This window comes from Thermobia domestica, chromosome 6, assembly GCF_964235325.1.
Source record: "Thermobia domestica chromosome 6, izTheDome1.hap1.1, whole genome shotgun sequence".
NCBI lineage: Eukaryota > Metazoa > Arthropoda > Insecta > Zygentoma > Lepismatidae > Thermobia > Thermobia domestica.
Genome location: NC_137459.1, coordinates 284,165,446 through 284,185,193, shown reverse-complemented (window position 1 = coordinate 284,185,193; position 19,748 = coordinate 284,165,446). Strand labels below are relative to the sequence as shown.

General features: G+C 36.3%; 1 protein-coding gene across 1 annotated transcript; it reads right to left on the bottom strand.

Annotated features, from left to right (window-relative positions):
* Positions 1–1,307: 1,307 nt before the first annotated feature.
* LOC145687571 (uncharacterized) lies at positions 1,308–1,970 on the bottom strand. The gene has a single exon (XM_081761036.1). It carries the CDS (start codon positions 1,968–1,970, stop codon positions 1,308–1,310), a length of 663 nt encoding a protein of 220 aa, XP_081617162.1.
* Between the last annotated feature and the right edge of the window lie 17,778 nt (positions 1,971–19,748).

Here is a 19,748-nt window from a genome sequence, read left to right as displayed (position 1 = left end):
GTGTCTCTATTACAAAATTTTCGACGAACTTAAAAAAAATATATAATAAATTATATTCAGGCTCGTATCAAAACAAAATAAGTAATGTATAGGGTAATTAACTTAGTAAACAGGTTTATAACTCAGGATCTTATATACATATGAAATCATAACACAGGAGTTACCTCTATTAAAGTTTATTTAAAACAAATTGATAGTTCTATGAAATATCTTCCTTTAAAAGTGCATGAGATATACCTGTTAGGCATTCTCTTCTCTAATTCCTTAATTTTCTCTAGTTTTAGTAAACTTTATTAAGCTAAGGTTTCTCTAATTATGTGCATGTGGCAGACGGAAGGGTTAGCCCTCACTAAAAGCGTCCTCTGTTAACCTTAACTTATAAAGGGCATTGACTCACTACATCAAAAGCCCTGACCTACTACCATATTTCGTGTAATCCCTTAAATAGGAGATGCACTAGAAGTATATCTATCTAAATGATTATTATAGGGATAGGTAAGTAAGGAGAATGAATTCGCCTTATAGTAGCGAAAGATCCTTAAATATATCTGGCAGGTAAAGGTTAGATAAGAACCATACTCCCAGAAATAGGAGATGTGATTAAAAAAAAAAAATCTAGAAACTCTATCAGTAGCCTCTTACGAGTCTACTTCGAGGGATCGAACCCAGGAATCTGTATTCAGAGTATTAATAAAAACCTAATGTGTTCTGCAAGAGGAACAAATTACTTTATAACCGACCAAAGCCGTATACAGCTTCAGTTTTGTTCCTCTTGCACTCCCTCCCTCTTTACTTGCAGTCATAATATTCTCTTACGGGGAGAAGAAAGTTCCCACTCGGCTCACTGAGCCGAGTCCGTCCTATAGACTACATTTTGGAGACTGTTTGAAGTCTCCCCCAAGACTGACGGTCAACTGATCCCTTCCCTGTAAAAAGTTTCCGTTTATATAGGAAAGCTATCATATCATAAGCTATGTAGAAAAAAAAAGAGTGGTGGGGAGGAGGGTGTTCTACCAAAAAGAAGCTTCCTCTGAATACTTTAAAACTGTTATTCTCTGAAACAGAGTTGCTATCTAACTATTCTTTTTACTAGACGTATTTTTTTTTTTGTAATAGCTGAAAATAGAAATAATGTAAATATACTTAGTAAATACAACAATTACATTTACATACAATTAATAATAATAATAATTAATCATCCGATGCCCAAATCTGGATTTCTTAACCTAATAATAATAATAACTTAAAATATATAAATCAATACCAATATACAGATATAAAACAACATATACATTTAAAAGCATTATTTAAACATAAATACCAGCAAGTGATCTAAAAGTGTCACTTGCAGCCCATATAAGTTTAATTGGATTTAAGTCACAGTAGTAGGGAGGGAATCTTAGAATCTCGTGTCCGTGCTCACTTGCAAGAGTGTCTATTTCATATTTTACAAGTTTTCCTCTGTTTTCTTTAATCATACTATACAGAACTGTACGTAACATATTATTCTTGAATGGTATGTTGTGTCGCGCTAACCACTCTTGCATTTCTGCTTTTCTTGCGCTAAACGAGGAAGAGGGGCTATTTAGTTTGCGCGAATGTACAGATGCATTGTCCATGACTATCACTGAACTTGCTGGAATGTTCGATAGTAATTTATATTCAAACCATTGTCTGAACCTATCAACATCCATTTCTTCATGATAGTCTTTAGTAGATTTCGAAAGGAAAGTCAAGAGTCCATTGTCAACAAAAACGTTGGAAGCCCCAGCATGGACAATAATAAGTCGTTGACCTTTCCCTGTTGGTACTTTTAGGGGAAGTTTATCGTTGTCTAAAACCCACATCTTCCCCTTCGTGTGGTGTGTTTTCACCCACGTTACATCGATGTATACTATATGCTTTCCCTCCTCCCTCGCTTGTTCGACTTTACAAAGATATTGACATCTCTTGAATATGATGTCTTCCATTTCGATCAAACACTTTCTGCCGTTATCTGATTTTCTGTACTAAAAACCCATGTATTTAACAATTTTACGATAGACCAAAGCGACCCACTAAAATTTATTTTAGCTTTTGTCTTCACATGGATTTCCTCCATGCTTGGAATATATATTTTTTTTTCATTGTACATTCTCAAAATAAGACGCCGCAATACATGTTTATCAAAAGCGTCTATATTTGTTTTTGTAGCAGGTTTCTTTCATTTTTTGCCTGGGATGCGTAACGGAGAGCCGCGTGCATCTGCTTTATTTATCTGTTCAAGAATTGTCCTAATACAAGTGGGGGGCAAACCTGTTGCACTTGATGTTCTGTCCATCACCGAGCTTACAGAAAGAAATGGTCTATTGTTCCGAGGAGCATCAAACTCAGATTGAAAAAAAGTTATAAATTTTTACAACAATTTCTCGTGCATCGGAGTGGAGAGTTCTTCCACGCCATACTCTCCCCAAAACCAACAAAAATACGATGCATAACATCCCTGTAACAAGGATAGTGATACCTTCCATTCCGAGAAGCAAGAACTATTAATTCACTTACTACAAATGTAACAAACAAAAAGGGAACAAAAATTAAAAAAAAAGAACACACACACACATAGGCACTATATAAATCACTCTTACGCGCACCACCGAAGACAAGCGGACATTGACACTTGAGATTTGGTTGACACTGTGTGTGAAAATAGAAACTGAATAACCTTGCGATGAGTAAGTTTGGCAAATCTGAAGGGTGGTGATTGGCTGTCTTCCTACCACACCCCCAGTGACGAACAGGTCCAAGCGCGGGAAGGCAGCGACGTTATACCTTCTGAACTTTAATACCTTCAGGGAAATAGAACATTTATTGACTGTTGCAAGAAAGCCTTGACATTGCAACTGAAACGAACACAAAACAAACTTTTTTCGGTCTAATATCAAGCCATTTCACAAGAAAAAATCATTCAGATTTCCAGTAATTTATTTCCAGCATTCTAAGGTTCGCAGTATTGAAAAGGTGCTACAGTTTACGTGTTCAATATATGTTTAAGCAAACAATTCAAGAGAATTAAGTGAACAGTGCACTACCACTTGTACCAATGGGGCAAATAAGTGATATGTTCCTGTACCTTCAAGAAAATGCCCCACACATACCAAATGCAGAAAAGTTTCATGACTGTTTAGTGGAAACATGGCTAGACAGTGTAGACGTCAACTTCACAATGTAAGTACAATACGTATAGTAGTTACCTTACTTTTCACACTGTTTTACAATCTGTTTTTCATTTGAGATGTTTCTGCCAAATATAATGTCTTTTTTCGTTTAGGGACCAAAATTTACGTTAGCAGTGATTGGTATTTCGTTCTGTACTCATTCACTCCTTTTAGTCCTTTATGTAGTGCTAGGTATGCTCTTCCATTAGTCTCGTTTGACGTTATTGTATTGCCTAATGCATCCTACAATTGTAAGAAAATCATAAGTTTATGGATAGGAAATGGTAGTTAGTGTCTGTAATGGAGTTGAGTTGATTTTGGGTTTAACGTCCCGTCCAGCAGCGAGGCTATTTAAGACATGGATTTACTGACTAACGTGGAATACGAACCGCATGAGCTCCCACCGAGAATCGAATCCTGGTATATCACGCCAAAGGCGCGTATACTAAGAGCTTAGCAACGAGGAGCTCGTGTCTTTAATGGAGTAGACCTATGGTAAGCGTTATCATTATTATTATTCCGTAACAATTCATTTTAGAGATAGGCTTGTCAATAGAAATGTTAACGTTTTCATATCAGAGATCTGAATCTGAATTTGTAGTCAGTAATGATTACAAAACTGAATACTTATAAATTTAACGTGTTACTAACAACCAACCGTTATGCTATGGTTATGCTTATTGAAACCTCAATCGCTGCTGAATGACTTTTGTCAAGCTTTCATTTGCTGTATGTAATTGTTTCTCTCTTTTCCAGAGATATGTGGAACAATTGTGATAATGTTGAGGGGAAAACAACTAATGTTATTGAAGGGTGGTACTCTAAATTAAACAGAAAGCTGACATCCAAATATTTTTACATCTGTGCAACTTTTACAACAAGAATAAAATGAAATGAAGCTTCTATGCTAATGTTGGAGTTAGCAAAGAAGCCGAAGAAACCAAAGTTTAATTATAGGCAAGTTGAACAGAAAATCAAATCATTGAAAAGAAGGCTGGAATCACTTGTAATGCGGTTGCATACTCTTTACATTTAGAATAGAGATTATAAGATCTTGTTTTAAATTGTATTGACTATATTGACGATATGTGGTAATTAGTATTGCTAGTATTTACGATGACAATATAACTTTATATAACATATTGCATGTAGTAAGATTCACGCTTAGAAGACAAATAATCTGATCACGTGACACTAAAAACGAAGTCGTTGTGTAGAAGACAACGTCATTTCTTTAAAGGGCCGCCTTATTGATTCTATTGCGTTGTTCAATACTTGGCAAAACATGTCTTGAGGATGTGAACTTTATTATATTCTAAGTATTGAAGGCGTTAGAGTCTTGGAGATGAACTACTGAAAAAGTGAATAAAATTTTGTAGTGAAATGACTTGATATTAGACCAAAGTAAGTTTATGTTTGTTTCAGTTACAATGTCAAACGGATTTCTTGCAATTGAGGCAGTTAGTTTCACATTTACCTGCGCGTCTTAAATAAAAAAGCACATTCATCTTTACTAAAATAGACGCGAATAACACTGCTAATACCATAACTGTATCCTAGTGATTTTTTCCGAGAAGAACGAGTAGAATAACATTAAAAATGTGTGTAGAAATTTGAAGAAATAGTTATTCTTCCTGCATAATATGTTAGAATTACTGAAGAAAAAAAATCCCTAGAAACAATGCAAAATTGCCCGTCTTGAAAGATTAGGCAGAACGGGAATTCCCGTTCTGCATAAAGATAAGATCATTTAAATAATTTCTACAAAGTGCTGGAGAACCCATAGGCAGAACTGGAAGACATCATTAGAAAACGCACACGTTTTCCTTTATTTTGTTTTTTTTAATTGAAGTACTCATGAATGGTTTACGTGCCATGTCAGGTTAAAAACCTGCTCTAGTTGCATTTGCACAGATTTCGATAAAAAACATGTTTTATATCTCAAAAGTTATAATAAAATTAAAGTTAAACAAAAATTTGATTAGTGAAAGAAGAACTGAAAATCACGAAACAAAATCAGAAAGTATTCACAGTTTTGTGGGGGTCGCGTGCCGCTGTGCTTTACAGATGTCTACCTACATTTAAAATTGATATATTATGTACAAGGCAAAGCGGCATGGGACAATGACAAAACTGTGAACATTTTCTGATAGCGTTTCGTGCGTTTCAGTTTTCTTTCAGTAGTCTGATTTTAGTTCGTTGTATTTTCTTCATTGTCTGGTCAGTACGAATTAGAATTGCAAGTGGAGTTTGTTCTGTCTTTCTAGCTCTACGATCATTGCCATGTCTATATGGGAGAGGGGGGTTATCTCCCCCCTTGCACCTGCGATATCCATCGCCTAATTGGACAGAGGTATTAAGGCACTGAAAGTATCCACAAAGTGTCACTGAATTCCAATCCTAGTTACGGAAGTTAATGTGTTCACAAGGTTGCTTTACATCTATCCTATATAACACACTCTTGTTCTTCCGCGAGTTCTCTCAGTCTCACAAGCCATTTGATCTGTGTCCTCATTAACGAGACGCAGCTCAACTCGAGGAATACCCAAGCCAGCAGCAGCAGTGATAACATCATCATCTTTCAGGAAGAGACTGCAGACGAATATTAAGCCTACAAGACGTCCGTTGAACGGCAAAGGTTTGTTATCTACATCGGGACAGCGAAAAATCTCATTTGGAACTCAGAACGAAGAACCCGATGACCGTCATGATAGTGATGCTACCGAAAGGAAAAATGCTTAGTGGACCTAGTGCTGTGGGAAAAAATCCGAAGACAATTCAGTTGAACAATGGATTCGATGTCTCTCGTGTAATCAATGGTGTCATACAGAGTTCATTGGAGGATACAGAGTGGACTTCATTTGTGATGACTGCTCGTAAACTTTACACGCCATGCAGTACTGGACGTGTCTTTCTTCACAATTCGTTTATTGTTTTGGGTTGCTTGATTATTTTTTCAAGTTCAGTTTTTCGTTGCATATTCATATGCACTCCTTAAATTTGTCAAATGTACCAGTTGACGTCCCATACTTTCCTTGTATATTTTCTATTTCAGTAGACACGAAAATATAGATTGTAATGTCAATATTTATTTGGAACAGGTAGAGGATAATGTGGAATACTATTCCACATTACACTTCACTTTTGCATTACCCCAAATTATGTCATTTTTAAAAATACTTGTCAAAGTCAGATAATTTAAAGTATGTATCTTCTGAAGTATTGTTTTTTTTAAAAAGCATACATCACAGCATATTTCATCATAAAACTCATTATTGTAAATTCATTAATGTTTTTTGCATCATTGGAAATAGCAATAGTATTCCACAATACACAACTTTCTTGTATTATCCTCTATAATACAGGAGTTAAATTCGATGCTGTGATAATACACAAAAAATGGTATTGAGTCAATGTGATGAACTAGGGTATGCAGTTTAACCTCAGAAAAAGAAGTACAGCAAATTATATTCTGGGAAAAGCATTACATTATATTGTTCCTTCTACCCGTACTGATATTTAGTTAATTGATTACGTCAATTACGTAAAACATTTGTATTACTGCATTTGTTATAATACGAGTTATGAGTTAAAACTGGTGGAGATGCACTTATTAGTTACACTGAAACTCTTTTTCAAGGAAAATTGTTATCCGTGATTTTCCTTTTAAATACGTTTAAAACTGACAGAGTTTTAGAAAAAAATATCTAACCCTTTCAACATCAAGGCTTTTAGGAGCGTAATGCACATTTTAACCATAATATAATGATTTTTAATTCAATCGCAATACTCCAGAAAATGTTCCTGATTAAACAAGTTTTTGTGCAAAATACTATTTTTTTATTATTTATTTTTCTTTCTTTCCTTCGTATTTTACATAGATAGCATTCTAAATTGTTATACCAAAAGATGATAACAATGTTACGGTAATATTTTCCGTAATTTAGTTTGCAGATATATATATATATATATATATATATATATATATATATATATATATATATATATATATATATATATATATATATATTTCGTATTGCAAGTACCGATTCTTCCAAAAAACATATTACACACAACTAAGACACCAATGAGTTTTCTGTTCAGTTTGTAGATACTCCTAGATTAAACTTTTATGTTACTTGTTATGTATTTCCTCATGAGTATTAATTTATCAACGAACTTAAGAAGTTCGTTACTGAATTCTGTATGTCTCCCTATGTGTGTGTGTATGTCTGTTATTTGCGAATTTTTCAATTTTGAGCCTTCCATTCGATAAAGCATTAAAAACTATCTGAGAAAGTGATGGAATTTGTCACGTCACTCTTGCCGTTCTCGAAATATTGTCCAAAAAAGTTCCGATTTCGGGAGGTTTAAGGAGCCATACCTCGGGAACCGTAAGCCATAGAGAGATGATATTTTGCTACTTTTTTTTCAATTTTGAGCCCCCATTTTAAGCACGTGTCTTCGTAAAGCGATACATTGTAGAACGTTTTAACAGAACTCTGAAACAAAACATGCAAAAACAAAAAAGTACCTAAGGAAATTATAAATGCATAGATATTTTGCAAGAATTATTTAATGATTATAATAATAAAGTACATAGAGCAATCGGTATAAAACCTATAGAGGTTAATAAGAAAAAAATATAATTATTTTTAAGTTCGTTCTGGCAATGCTATTGGAGCATTCTCTATTGCTTTATTTTTATAATATGTTTATAATACGATAATTTACACAACTTGCTTTCCAAGCTTTAGAAAACTTACAAAATGTAAGAATTAGTATACGATGATTTGGCGCACTTACTCTTAGTCTCAAGAAATGCCGCGATTATTAAACTACAAGATTAGATGTGAGCCAGAAAACTAGATAAACAACGAATTTCAAGATAAAATGTAACTCTTTGTAAAATATGCTAGAACTACTCACAACTAATATACTTAGATTCCCTAATTCACCTAAGTTCATTATTTTAGAATATAGAACAACTAATTTATATATATTTCACTTTAAGTATATATTGTTGATTTATAGTCACCAAAATAATAATTTCAAGTAGTTTCTACAATACTACCAGAAAACTTGAACATCCTAGTAGACTACTTAAAATTGTCAACCTTGTTTCTGTGGTATTCAGTTTCCAATCTATATTTGCCATGCAATGCGATGATTACAAAAGTCCAAGGTAACATCGAGGGGAATAAATGATACCTATCTGAAATTTACAAATAAATAAATAGTGTTGAGTATCATTTTCTGAGTTTAACTTAATTTAGACCTTACATTCTTTTAATTCAAAAGGGCAAAAAGTCCAAATTAAAAATGGTGATAACTTATTTTCATTCGTGAAATTTGAATTTACGTAAATGTCTTCAGAAATCGAACTCAAGTGCATATATAGCTGTTCCTATAACATATTGTTCTCCGAGTACACAGGCAAAATAATTTTGATGGATTTATACAATAACACCGCATGTTACCTGGTTATATTTTTTTCGATTAAGTTATGTCCTTAAGAATAAAATATGATTTTGCGTGTACTTTATTATTTTTTTTCCCCGAACGATATCATTTTATGGTCTGAATTCGAACACTTGATAATTGGTTTAACTGGTTCAACTAAAGGACAATAATATTCACAGAACCACGCTGACACAATCTATTGACAATATGTATTAGGTTCGTACGAATGAAATGTTCGTTTTAACGTTTGATGATTTTTTTCTCAGCATCCCAACACAAGTGACAAACAAATATTGTCTATCTAATGTAGCAAGCACTGTAAGCGTTTAGTAGGCATACTGTGCCCAGGCAGTCACAAGACAGTGCGCTGTTCAACAGGGTCGTATAAAGTGCAACATAGAGAACACACAATAGCGAGTGATTCTTTCTTTTTCTTTTTCTTTTTTTTACTTATGAATTTAACCTGGGACATTCTACATAGAAAGCCGAAAGGAAATTGCGTTTGGGCCATGAACGCCAATTGAACGCATCACCGTTGGGTTTGTTTCATTTCATTCCAGTAACACGACATTGCGTAATGATCCCCATGGACACCGACCAACATAATGTTAGGATGAGATCCTCAAGAACATCGTGGAAGCAGACCCTCAGGAAAGTGTTCATACAATTGCAGACGAGTTAGGTATATACCATACCTCTGTCCTTTCGCGCAATCGTCAAGTTGAAAAAGTTTCAACATGAGTTGACATTGACCAACAGGAGTGTCCATCTGAAAGTGCACAATTCTCTGAGTGTAAGAAATAACAAAGTTTGTTGCGTTTGGTTGTCACTTCAGAAGAAAGATGGACCTGCTTGACGTTTTATAGTAGATAATGGTTGGATAGCGGTTAACATCCAGGAGATTCTCTTAAACCACTTCTTCACCCACAAAAAAAAAGTTTTATTTCCTGTGTTTTGTTTGTGGTGGGAGTGATCGATTATACCTTTCTCAGACGAGGTAAAACCATAAATGCACATTGTTACAACGCTGAACTCCATGGAATGCATCAACAAATTGTCCACTAGCAGTCAGCAACCGACGAGAGGCATGGTGCCCTCACGTTACACGAAAATGTTGTTGTGCAAATGACGGCGTAGGCTCATCCTAAATTTTTACATTCAAAAATAATAATTGTTGCGCCCAGACCTTAAGCTTCTTGTATCATCACAGTAGTGTTAAACCTGCAAAGTGCCTGCACACTAGCAGCATCTGTTGTCATCAAGCCGTCAGGCAGGTAGCGGCACCTATTGGACTGACTGTTCACTATTTTAAAATTAATGTTTCACATACACTGACATATCTTAAAATGAAATGAAATCTTTAAGTTTAACGTCCCACGGTTATGCCGGTTAGGCTAAAGGAGACGGTGATAATAAGTGCAATGAAGAAAGTGGGAGGAAACGGGAGAACCCCGAGAAAACCCACGAGCACGATGTTTGTCCACCACAAAGTCCACACGGCGCGAGCTGGGATCGAACCAGGGACCCCGAGCACCGGAGTTGAACGCTCTACCACTGAGCCACCGCGCCCCCACTGACATATTTTGTTGTTAATGCAATATATTATATGGCTATGATTATTTAGTATTCATTGTATAATGTTTTGCTTCTTCTGAAACAATTAATCAAATCTATATTATAAAACTGAAAGTGACTATGTTTGTGATCTCTTGAACCGACCGACCGATCTCGATCAAATTTTCCACGTAGATGCGGTTCTGGCTTGGGCGTGTTTCTAGCTATTTACTTTGACGGTACAACTTAGGGATGGGGGAGAGGGGACATAGAAAAAATAAATAAAACTTAATAACTCTTGAACCACCCAACCAATATTGATCAAATTTTCGACGAAGACGAGGTTCGGGACTGGATTGATTTTTGTCATTTCACTTTGACGAAGCAACATAAGGGAGGGGGTGGAGGGGGATATATAGAAAAATGATAAATATGAAAATTAAAGTGACTATGTTCGATAATTAATTACTTTTGAACCACCCGATCGATCTCAATCAAATTTTCAACACATATGAAGATCAAACCTGGAACTTTTTTAAAAATCTTTTCACTTTTACAGTACATCTTAGGGGAGAGAGAGGGAAGGAGGGGAAATATATGAAAATGAATAAAACTTAATAATTCTTGAACCACCCGACCGATCTCGATCAAACTTTCAACATAGATAAGGCTTGGGCCTGGAATGTTTTCTTCATTTCACTTTTAGAGTGCAACAAAGTGAGGGGGAGGGGGATATATATGTCAAAAAAGTAAAAAATAAAAGTGACTGTCTTTGTGACTTCATCACGTTTAAACCACCCGATCGATCTTAACCAAATTTTCAATATGGATGAAGTTCAAACCTAGGGTGGTTTTAATCATATCACTTGGGTGGTAGATCTTAGAGGAGGGGGAGGGAAGCGGATAGATATATACAAATAAATAAAATTTAATAACGATTGAACCACCCAACCGATCTCGATCAAATTTTCAACGTAGATGACTTTCGGGCTTAGGATAAATTTTATAATTTAACTTTGACGGTGCAACGAAAGGGAGGGAGAGGCAGAGATATATGTAAAAAATAAAAATGAAAGTGACTGTCTATGTGACTTAACTCTTGAAGTACCTAATCGATCTCGATCAAATTCTCAACATAGATGAGGTTCGGGCCTGGTATTTATCTACTCACTTTGGCGATAGAACTTAGGGGAGGAGGTAGGAGGGTGAGATATATAAAAAATAAATCAAACTTAATAACTGTTGAATCACCGGACCGATCTCGATCAAATTTTTAACGTAAATGAAGTTCAAACATGAGATTATATTTGTCATATCACTTTGACGATGTAACTTAAAGGAGTTGAGTTGAGTTTATCGTCCCGTTCAGCAGCGAGGCTATATGAGACGTGGACCTACTGATTAACGTGGAATCCGAACCACATGAGCTACCGCCGGGAATCGAACCCGGGTCTCCCACGCCAAAGGCGCGTACGCTAACCGCTTAGCCACGGAGGAGCTCTGTAACATAAGGAGGGGAAAGACATTTAAAATGATCGAAAATGACCGATATTTGTGTCGGATCTAAGGTTTTGTGGTCGCTGAGACTAACAGTGACATTTCTGATGTCATTTAAATCCAAATTTAGCCCCGCAAAAATTGTGTGAGGGGATATATATATATATATATATATATATATATATATATATATATATATATATATATATATATATATATATATATATATATAATCAAATTGACCAATATCAGTTTCGAATTCACACTTTTCGGAATCGCTGAGATGAACAATGACACTTCCGATGCCGTGACCCGCAACATGGGGAGGAGAGGGGATATATAAAAAGCATCGAAAATGAAAAATGTCAACGAGCGCTTTAGTAGTAGTAAAAAGTGGCTGACTAACGAGACATATTACTATTTTTTTCTTAATTTAACCCAGCAAAGCGTGTAATTGATTCTAGTATAATAATATATTCAAATTAAGCTCATTTATTTGAATCAGACAAAATATTCGATTTTAAGCAAAAAACACTTAGAAAATATTGTTTGTTTTGACTAATTATTTTTTTTTGAGTATATTAATAAGCTTGATTCTTATTTATTAATTATAATATGTATTAAATATTATTTTCTACATGAAACGTAATGCAGTTTAAAACACTTAACTTGGAATACCACCTTCTTTTCATGAAGGCCAGAAATATGTTTCTTTCTGAATCAACTGAAGCATCGTTCTAGTCTTATCTTACCGTTTAAATGATATCGATTTACGATTCTTCCTTTCCAGCTAACCTAGAGATTTTATGGTCCAATGCTGGCGGTGAGTGTATGAAACGAACGGAGATGAACAAAAGTACGACTTCGCGAGTTAAATGACAACGTACTGAAAACTGCTGACTGTCCACTCGTAATGATACTAATACCTCGTTAATCGAAGGCATGTCTATATTCAGCACTCAACGTCTTTATATATATATATATATATATATATCAAAAATTCTGCCAGGGAAAATTCCATTAATGTTTCATTTGATTTGCATTTGCTTCTCTTTTTTGGGGTTTAGCGTCTCCTTCAGCAGCAAGGCTATATGAGATGTGTACCCACAGCTTAACGTGGGATCGAAACCACATAAGCTTCCGCCAGTAATCAAATCCGGATTTCCCATTTCTTATAGTAAATAATGAACTGTCTAACATCTTAGGAGTCTTAAATCTTCATATTCATTTAGTTCATTTTATAACATAATATATAGTTTCAATATCACATAGATATATCCATGAATAAGAAATAAACTAACAATGCTTGACGTTTAACTTCTTTTATTCCGCTTGCAAGGATTTTGATAATTTTTAACAGAGGAGTGGACCCAGCCAAGCTTAAGTTTTTAGCATGTTTTCGGCAAGAGGGAGAAAAAAGTAAAGGGTGTGATCTGTAAAAAGAACCGAAACTAACTAATAAGTTTCCAATTTATAAAGGGTGTAGCCGGACAAGATGGGAAAAAGTGCCCTTACATGGATTGCTGTGATATTTATACCAAAGGTACCTCATATCCAAATATAACTTTGACCAGAAAATCAACTTCAAATTCCTTCGAATTTTCAAGTTATTGTTGAAAATTCGATAATTAATCATTGCTCATATCTCGGAAACGACTTAAGTTAAGAAGATGAAACAAACTACGAATATACATTGCTTGAAGAGACTTACCAAAAACTAGAAACGATGCATTTCGCCTTTCAAATTCCTAGCGAAAAACACGTTGAAAATATTCGAATTCAAATATTTTTGATTTATGTTAGAGTGAACACCATCTAATGTCCGCCATACAAGTAATACAAACCTTCCTATAATATATCTAGACCATAGATTGATACTCGCTGTGCAACTTGGTGTAAAATGAGGAAAATTCAATGAATGAATTCAAATATTTTCGATTCGCTTTTCGCTAGAATTTGAAAGGCGAAATACGTTGATTCTAGTTTTCAATAAAGCCCTTCAAGCAGAATATATACGTATTTTGTTTCATTCTCGTAGCTTAAGTAGTTTCCGACATATGCATTTTTTCTTTTCCAATTTTCAACAATAACTTCGAAATTCGAAGGAATTTGAAGTTATTTTCCGGCCAAATTTATATTTAGATATTAGCTACCTTTGCTATAAATATCACAGCTATCCATGTAAGGGCACTTTTTCCCATCTTATCCGGCTACACCCTTTCGGGATCGTTGAGATAAATAGTAACACTCGTTGTGCAGTCGAAGTTCGATTTAATATCTCTTGCACGTCCTAAGGAGAGAAAAGGGTTTAAACACTTACCAAAATCCCATTCTCCTCGTGAGAAGAACGGGTATTTCAGGTAGTGTACATGTACAAAGGTTAGTTGAGTCGTATTTGAATCTGCCACTTACCTAGAAAATTCCGTGTTTCCACCTTCGGTATTGTTCATCTGCGAATCACTTCTATTGCTTGACATCGGAGTTTCCGTGCAGGAGATTGCGTTGCAGTTGGACGAAGGATAAGGCATTTCACTTTCTTTATAGGCTTTACACAGCCGCTAACGCTGCGGACTCAACGATGAATCAGGCGCCGATTGAGGAGTTCATTAGGCTGGCATCTGGACTCTTGACAGGAATGTCAATGAAGAGAATTTTCAAAATTCCCTTTTCTTGTTTCATATGACAATAGAATCCCGGCGGTATTTTCATATATTTGTCATGTGACTGGATGCCTTGCGTTGGTGCAGTTCCACCTTTTTCACGCCTTATTTGTATACACGACTCCAAAAGTGCATTACCACCTGCAATTCTCGTTTTCCTGCAATAGCAGGCAACCCAAAAAGCTCGGCGGTTGGGTTGGTTCCGAATTCGAAAGGCGCTGGACCAAACCTCAATTTTGTAATAAATATATCAGTGTGGCAGACTGCAAATGAGGGAATAAAACAAATTGTTAAAAATGACAATAATATTATCATGACGGAGATGGATGACATCAAAAGTTACAAAATGATCTTACTTAAGCAGTTCAAAAAAGATGAATGGCAAAAGACACATATCAGAGGAAAACATTTCTCTCCTCACCTCCCAAAAAAAGAATCTCATAAAAAAGAAAAAGTTACATAAAGTTACGTAAGTTTTAATATAAAAGCCCCACTCTATATTGTGAAAGTTGACACCCGAAAGGCAAGAACAACTGAACTAAAGTCAATAAAATTGTGCACAGATATTGTAGACGTAAAAGGAGGGAATACGAGTTTCGTATTTTCCTGGAAAAAACGGTTGGGTGGGGCACGGACCCCTCCAAACCTTTTATCACGAAATATCAAAACTGCTAGTAACAGTATGTCAGAAGTGTGTAAAAGACATGAATAATTGCAACGGAACATTTTGTATTGAAAATACGCAAAAACTAAAGGAATACGGCCTTTTTAAATTTTCTGCGGAAAAACGGATTTAGGGGCAAAAGCTCCCACCCAAAATTTTGAAACTTGATGTCCGAGGCAAGAAGTGAACCGAAGTGAACGAAATTAAGCGCAGATATTGCAAACGTAACATGAGGATACGAGTTTCGTATTTTCCTCGAAAAAACGGTTAGGTGGGGCACGGAACGTGGCACGGAAAATCAAATGTGCTGGTAAAAGCATGTCAGATGTGTGTAAAGGACATGAAGAATTTAATCAAACTGCGTCTATGGACAATACGCAAAAAATAAAGGAAAACATTTATTTAAATTTTCTGTGAAAAAAAAACAGTTGATGATGAGTAATGAATGAAATGGTGGAATGAAGAAAGTGGGAGGAAACGGAGAACCCCTAAAAACCCACGCACACGGTGTTTGTCCACCACAAAGTTCACTTGGCGGGGGCTGGGATCGAACCCAGGACCCCAAGCACCAGAGGTGTATGCTCTACCACTGAGCCACGGCGGCCCCTGAAAAGCAGAAGTAAACCAAAGTGAATAAAAATTTTCACAGATATTGAATACGTAAAAAGAGGATACGAATGTCGTATTTCCCTGGAAAAAACGGCTGTTTGGGGCACGGACCCCTCCAAACATTTGACCACGAAAAATAAAAGTTCTTGTAACAATATGTCAAATGTGTGTATAGGACATGAAGAATTGCAACGAAACTTTGTGTATGAACAATAGGCAAAAAGTGAAAGAATACGTTTTCTTAATGTTCTGCAGGAAAACGGTTTTAGGGGGGCAAATGAACCCACCGCAAAAGTTTGAAATTTGACGCCGAAAAAGCAAGAAGAAGTGAACCGAAGTGAATGAAATTTTTCACACATATTGTGAAAATAAAATGTGGGAATTCTAATTCCGTATTTCCTGAAAAAACTGTTAGGTGGGGCACGGATCACTCCAAACATTTGCTCAGGAAATATCAAAAGTGCTAGTAACAGTATATCAGATTTGTGTAAAGGACATGAAGAATTCCAATGAAACTTTATGTACAGGCAATACGCACAAAAAAAAAAAAAAAATGGAGAAGGGTTTTTCTGCGGAAAAACGGTTTTAGGGGCAAAAGCTCTCACACAAAATTATGAAAGTACACGCCGGGAAGGCAAAAAGAAGTGAACCGGAGCGAATCAAATTGTGCACGGACATTGTAGACATAAAATGAGGGAATATGGGTTTGCTATTTTCCTGGAAAAAAGGAGTGGGCGCGGCACGGACCCTCCCTAACGTTTGATCACAAAATATCAAAAGTGCTAGTATGTCAGATGTGTGTCAAGGACATGAAAAATTGCAACATAACTTTGTGTATGGACAATACGCAAAAAGTAAAGAATACGGGTTTTTCTAAGTTCTGCGGGAAAACGGTTTTAGGGGGCAAAAGCTCCCACCCTAAATTTTGAAAGTTGAACTCGAAAGGCAAACAGAAGTGAATCGAAAAAAAATGAAATGAAATCTTTAAGTTTTACGTCCCACGGTTATGCCGGTTAGGCCAAAGGAGACGGTGATGATGAGTAATGAATGAAATGGTGGAATGAAGAAAGTGGGAGGAAACGGGAGAACCCCGAGAAAACCCACGCACACGGTGTTTGTCCACCACAAAGTTCACTTGGCGGGGGCTGGGATCGAACCCGGGACCTCAAGCACCAGAGGTGAACGCTCTACCACTGAGCCACCGCGGCCCCAAGAAGTGAATCGAAGTGAGTGCAAATGTGAACTCATATTGTAGACATAAAATAAGGATACGGGTTTCATATTTTCCTGGAGAAAATAGTCGTGTGGGGCACGGACCCCTCCAAACCTTTGATCACAAAAAAATAAAATGCTAATAACAGTATGTAGAAAGTGTATAAGGGACATGAAGAATTGCAATGAAACTTTTTGTATGGATAATACGCCAGAAATAAAACAATACGGGTTCTTTTACGTTCTGTTGAAAAATGGTATTAGGGGGCAAAAGCTCCCACACAAAATTTTGAAAATTGACGCCCGAAAGGCAAAAAGAAGTGAACCGAAGTGAATGAATTTCTACACAGATATTGTAAACGTAAAATGAGGGAATACGGTTTTCTATTTTCCTGGAAAACAGGTTGGGTGCTGCTTAGACCCCTCCAAACCTGTGATCACGAAATATTAAAAGTGCTACCAACAGTATGTCAGATGTGTGCAAACAACTTGAAGAATTCCAAAATAACTTTGTGTATTAACAATACGCAGAAAAATGAATACTTTTTTTTTTGTTCTGCTGAAAAACGGTTTCAGGGGCAAAAGCCACCACCCGAAATTTTGAAAGTTGACGTCCGAAAGGCAAGAAGAAGTGAGCCGAAGTGAATGAAATTGTGCACAGATATTGCAGACGTGAAATGAGGGTACGAGTTTCGTACTTTCCTGGGAAAAAACAGTAGGGTGGTGCACAGACCCCTCCAAACCTTTGATCCCGAAAAATCAAAAGTAATAATAACAGTATGTCAGATGTGTGTAAAGGAAATAAAAAATTGCAACATAACTTTGTGTATGGACAATACGCAGAAAGTAAATGAATACGGGTTTTGTTATGTTCTGCGGGAAAACGGTTTTTGGGGGCAAAACCTCCCAAACAAAATTTTGAATGTTGACTCCCGAAAGGCAAAAAGAGGTGAACCGAAGGGAGTGAATTTGTGCACAGATATTGTAGACATAAAGTGAGTGAATACGGGTTTCGTATTTTCCTTTAGAAATCGGTTGGGTGGGACACCGACCCCTCCAAAGCTTTGATCACAAAAAATGAAAAATGCTAGTAACAATATGTTAGATGTGTGTAAAAGACATGAAGAATTGCAACAAAACTTTCTGTGTGGACAAAAAATAAAGAATATGTTTTTTTTGCGGAAAGACGGTTTTAGGGGCAAAAGAACCCAAAACCAAAATTTTGAAAGTTGACGCGCGAAAGGTAAGAAGAAGTGAACTGAAGTGAATGAAATTTGGACAGATATTGTAGACACAAAATTAGGGAATAAGTTTCCTTATTTTCCTGGAAAAAACGGCCAGGTGGAGCATGGATCCCTCCAAACCCTTCATCACGAAATATCAAAATATCTAGTAACAGTATATCAGATGCGTGTAACGGACATGAAGAATTGCATCAAACTGCGTGTATGGGTTGAGTTGAGTTGATTTTAGTTTAGCGTCCCTTTCAGCAGCGAGGCTATATGAGACGTGGACCTACTGATTAACGTGGAATCCGAACCACATGAGCTCCCGCCGGGAATCGAACCCGGGTCTCCCACGCCAAAGGCGCGTACGCTAACCGCTTAGCCACGGAGGAGCTCTGCAAGTATGGGCAATACGCAAAAAATAAACGAATACATTTTTTAATTTTGGTTAAAAACGGTTTTGGTTGGCAAAAGCCCCCGTCTACAATTTTGGAATTTGACCCCAAAAGACAAGAAGAAGTGTACCGAAGTGAATGAAATGTCCACTAATATTGTAGAGGTAAGGTGAGGGAATACGTGTTTCTTATTTTCCTGAAAGAAAAAAAAAATGTGAGTGAACCGAGGCGTTGAGTCGCGGGAGAAGTGGACCGAAGCAAAAGCAATTGTATGTAGATATTGGATATGTAAAATATGGCCTCTCGTGTTTCACAAGTGTCGTGTCTCCATCCGATTTCTTTAAATTTGGCAGATCAAGTAACAGCAAACACAAACAGTATAGCGTATTTTATAGTATTTGAGGAGGCACCTTTAACCCTTGCAATGTTTTTTCAACATAAAGAAAAACACGTGTCGATTTATTTCCAGTTTGCTATCGGTATGCCAAATTTGAAGCAAAACGGATAGGAACACTTGAGAAACACGAGAGCCCTTATTTTACATATAATGTCTACACACAATTTGATTTGCTTGGGTCCACTCCTTTCTGAGCTATTACGGTAATATTTCCTTTTTTGGGGGGGGATGGGACCTAGGCCCCAACACTGTTTTTCCGCAAAAGTTAAAACACGTTTCATATACTGTTTTGCAAATAGTCCCTTTACGAAGTTTCGTTCCAATTCTCCATATTCTTTAGGAACTTTTGCGTATGCTTATTTGCACTTTTGATATTCCGTAATCAACGGTTTAGAAGGTCCGTGCCTCACTCAACCGCTTTTCCCAGAAAAATACGAAACCCAATTATCTCGTTTTTCGTCTACAATATCTGCGCAGAATTTCATTTAATTCGGTGCACTTCTTCTTGCATTTTGGGCCTCATATTTCAAAATTTGGGATGGGGGCTTTTGCCCCCTAAAACCGTTTTTCCGCAGAAAATAAAAGAAAAACCGTATTCGTTTATTTTCTGCGTATTGTCCCTACGCAATGTGTCGTTCCAATTCGTCAAGTCTTTCAAACATTTTTGCTATTAGCAGTTTTGATATTTCATGATCAAAGTTCTGGAGGTGTGTGTGTCCCACCTAAACGGTTTTCTTTTTTTTCTCAGGAAAATGAGAAAAACGTATTCCCTCATTTTATGTTGACAATATCTGTGCACAATTTCATTCAGTTCGGTTCACTTCCTCTGGCCTTCCGGGCCTTAACTTTCAAAATTTTGGGTGATAGCTTTTGCCCC

Coding starts and splice junctions, on each gene's coding strand:
- LOC145687571 (XM_081761036.1), bottom strand. CDS start 1,970: ATGGAAGACATCATATTCAAGAGATGTCAATATCTTTGTAAAGTCGAA.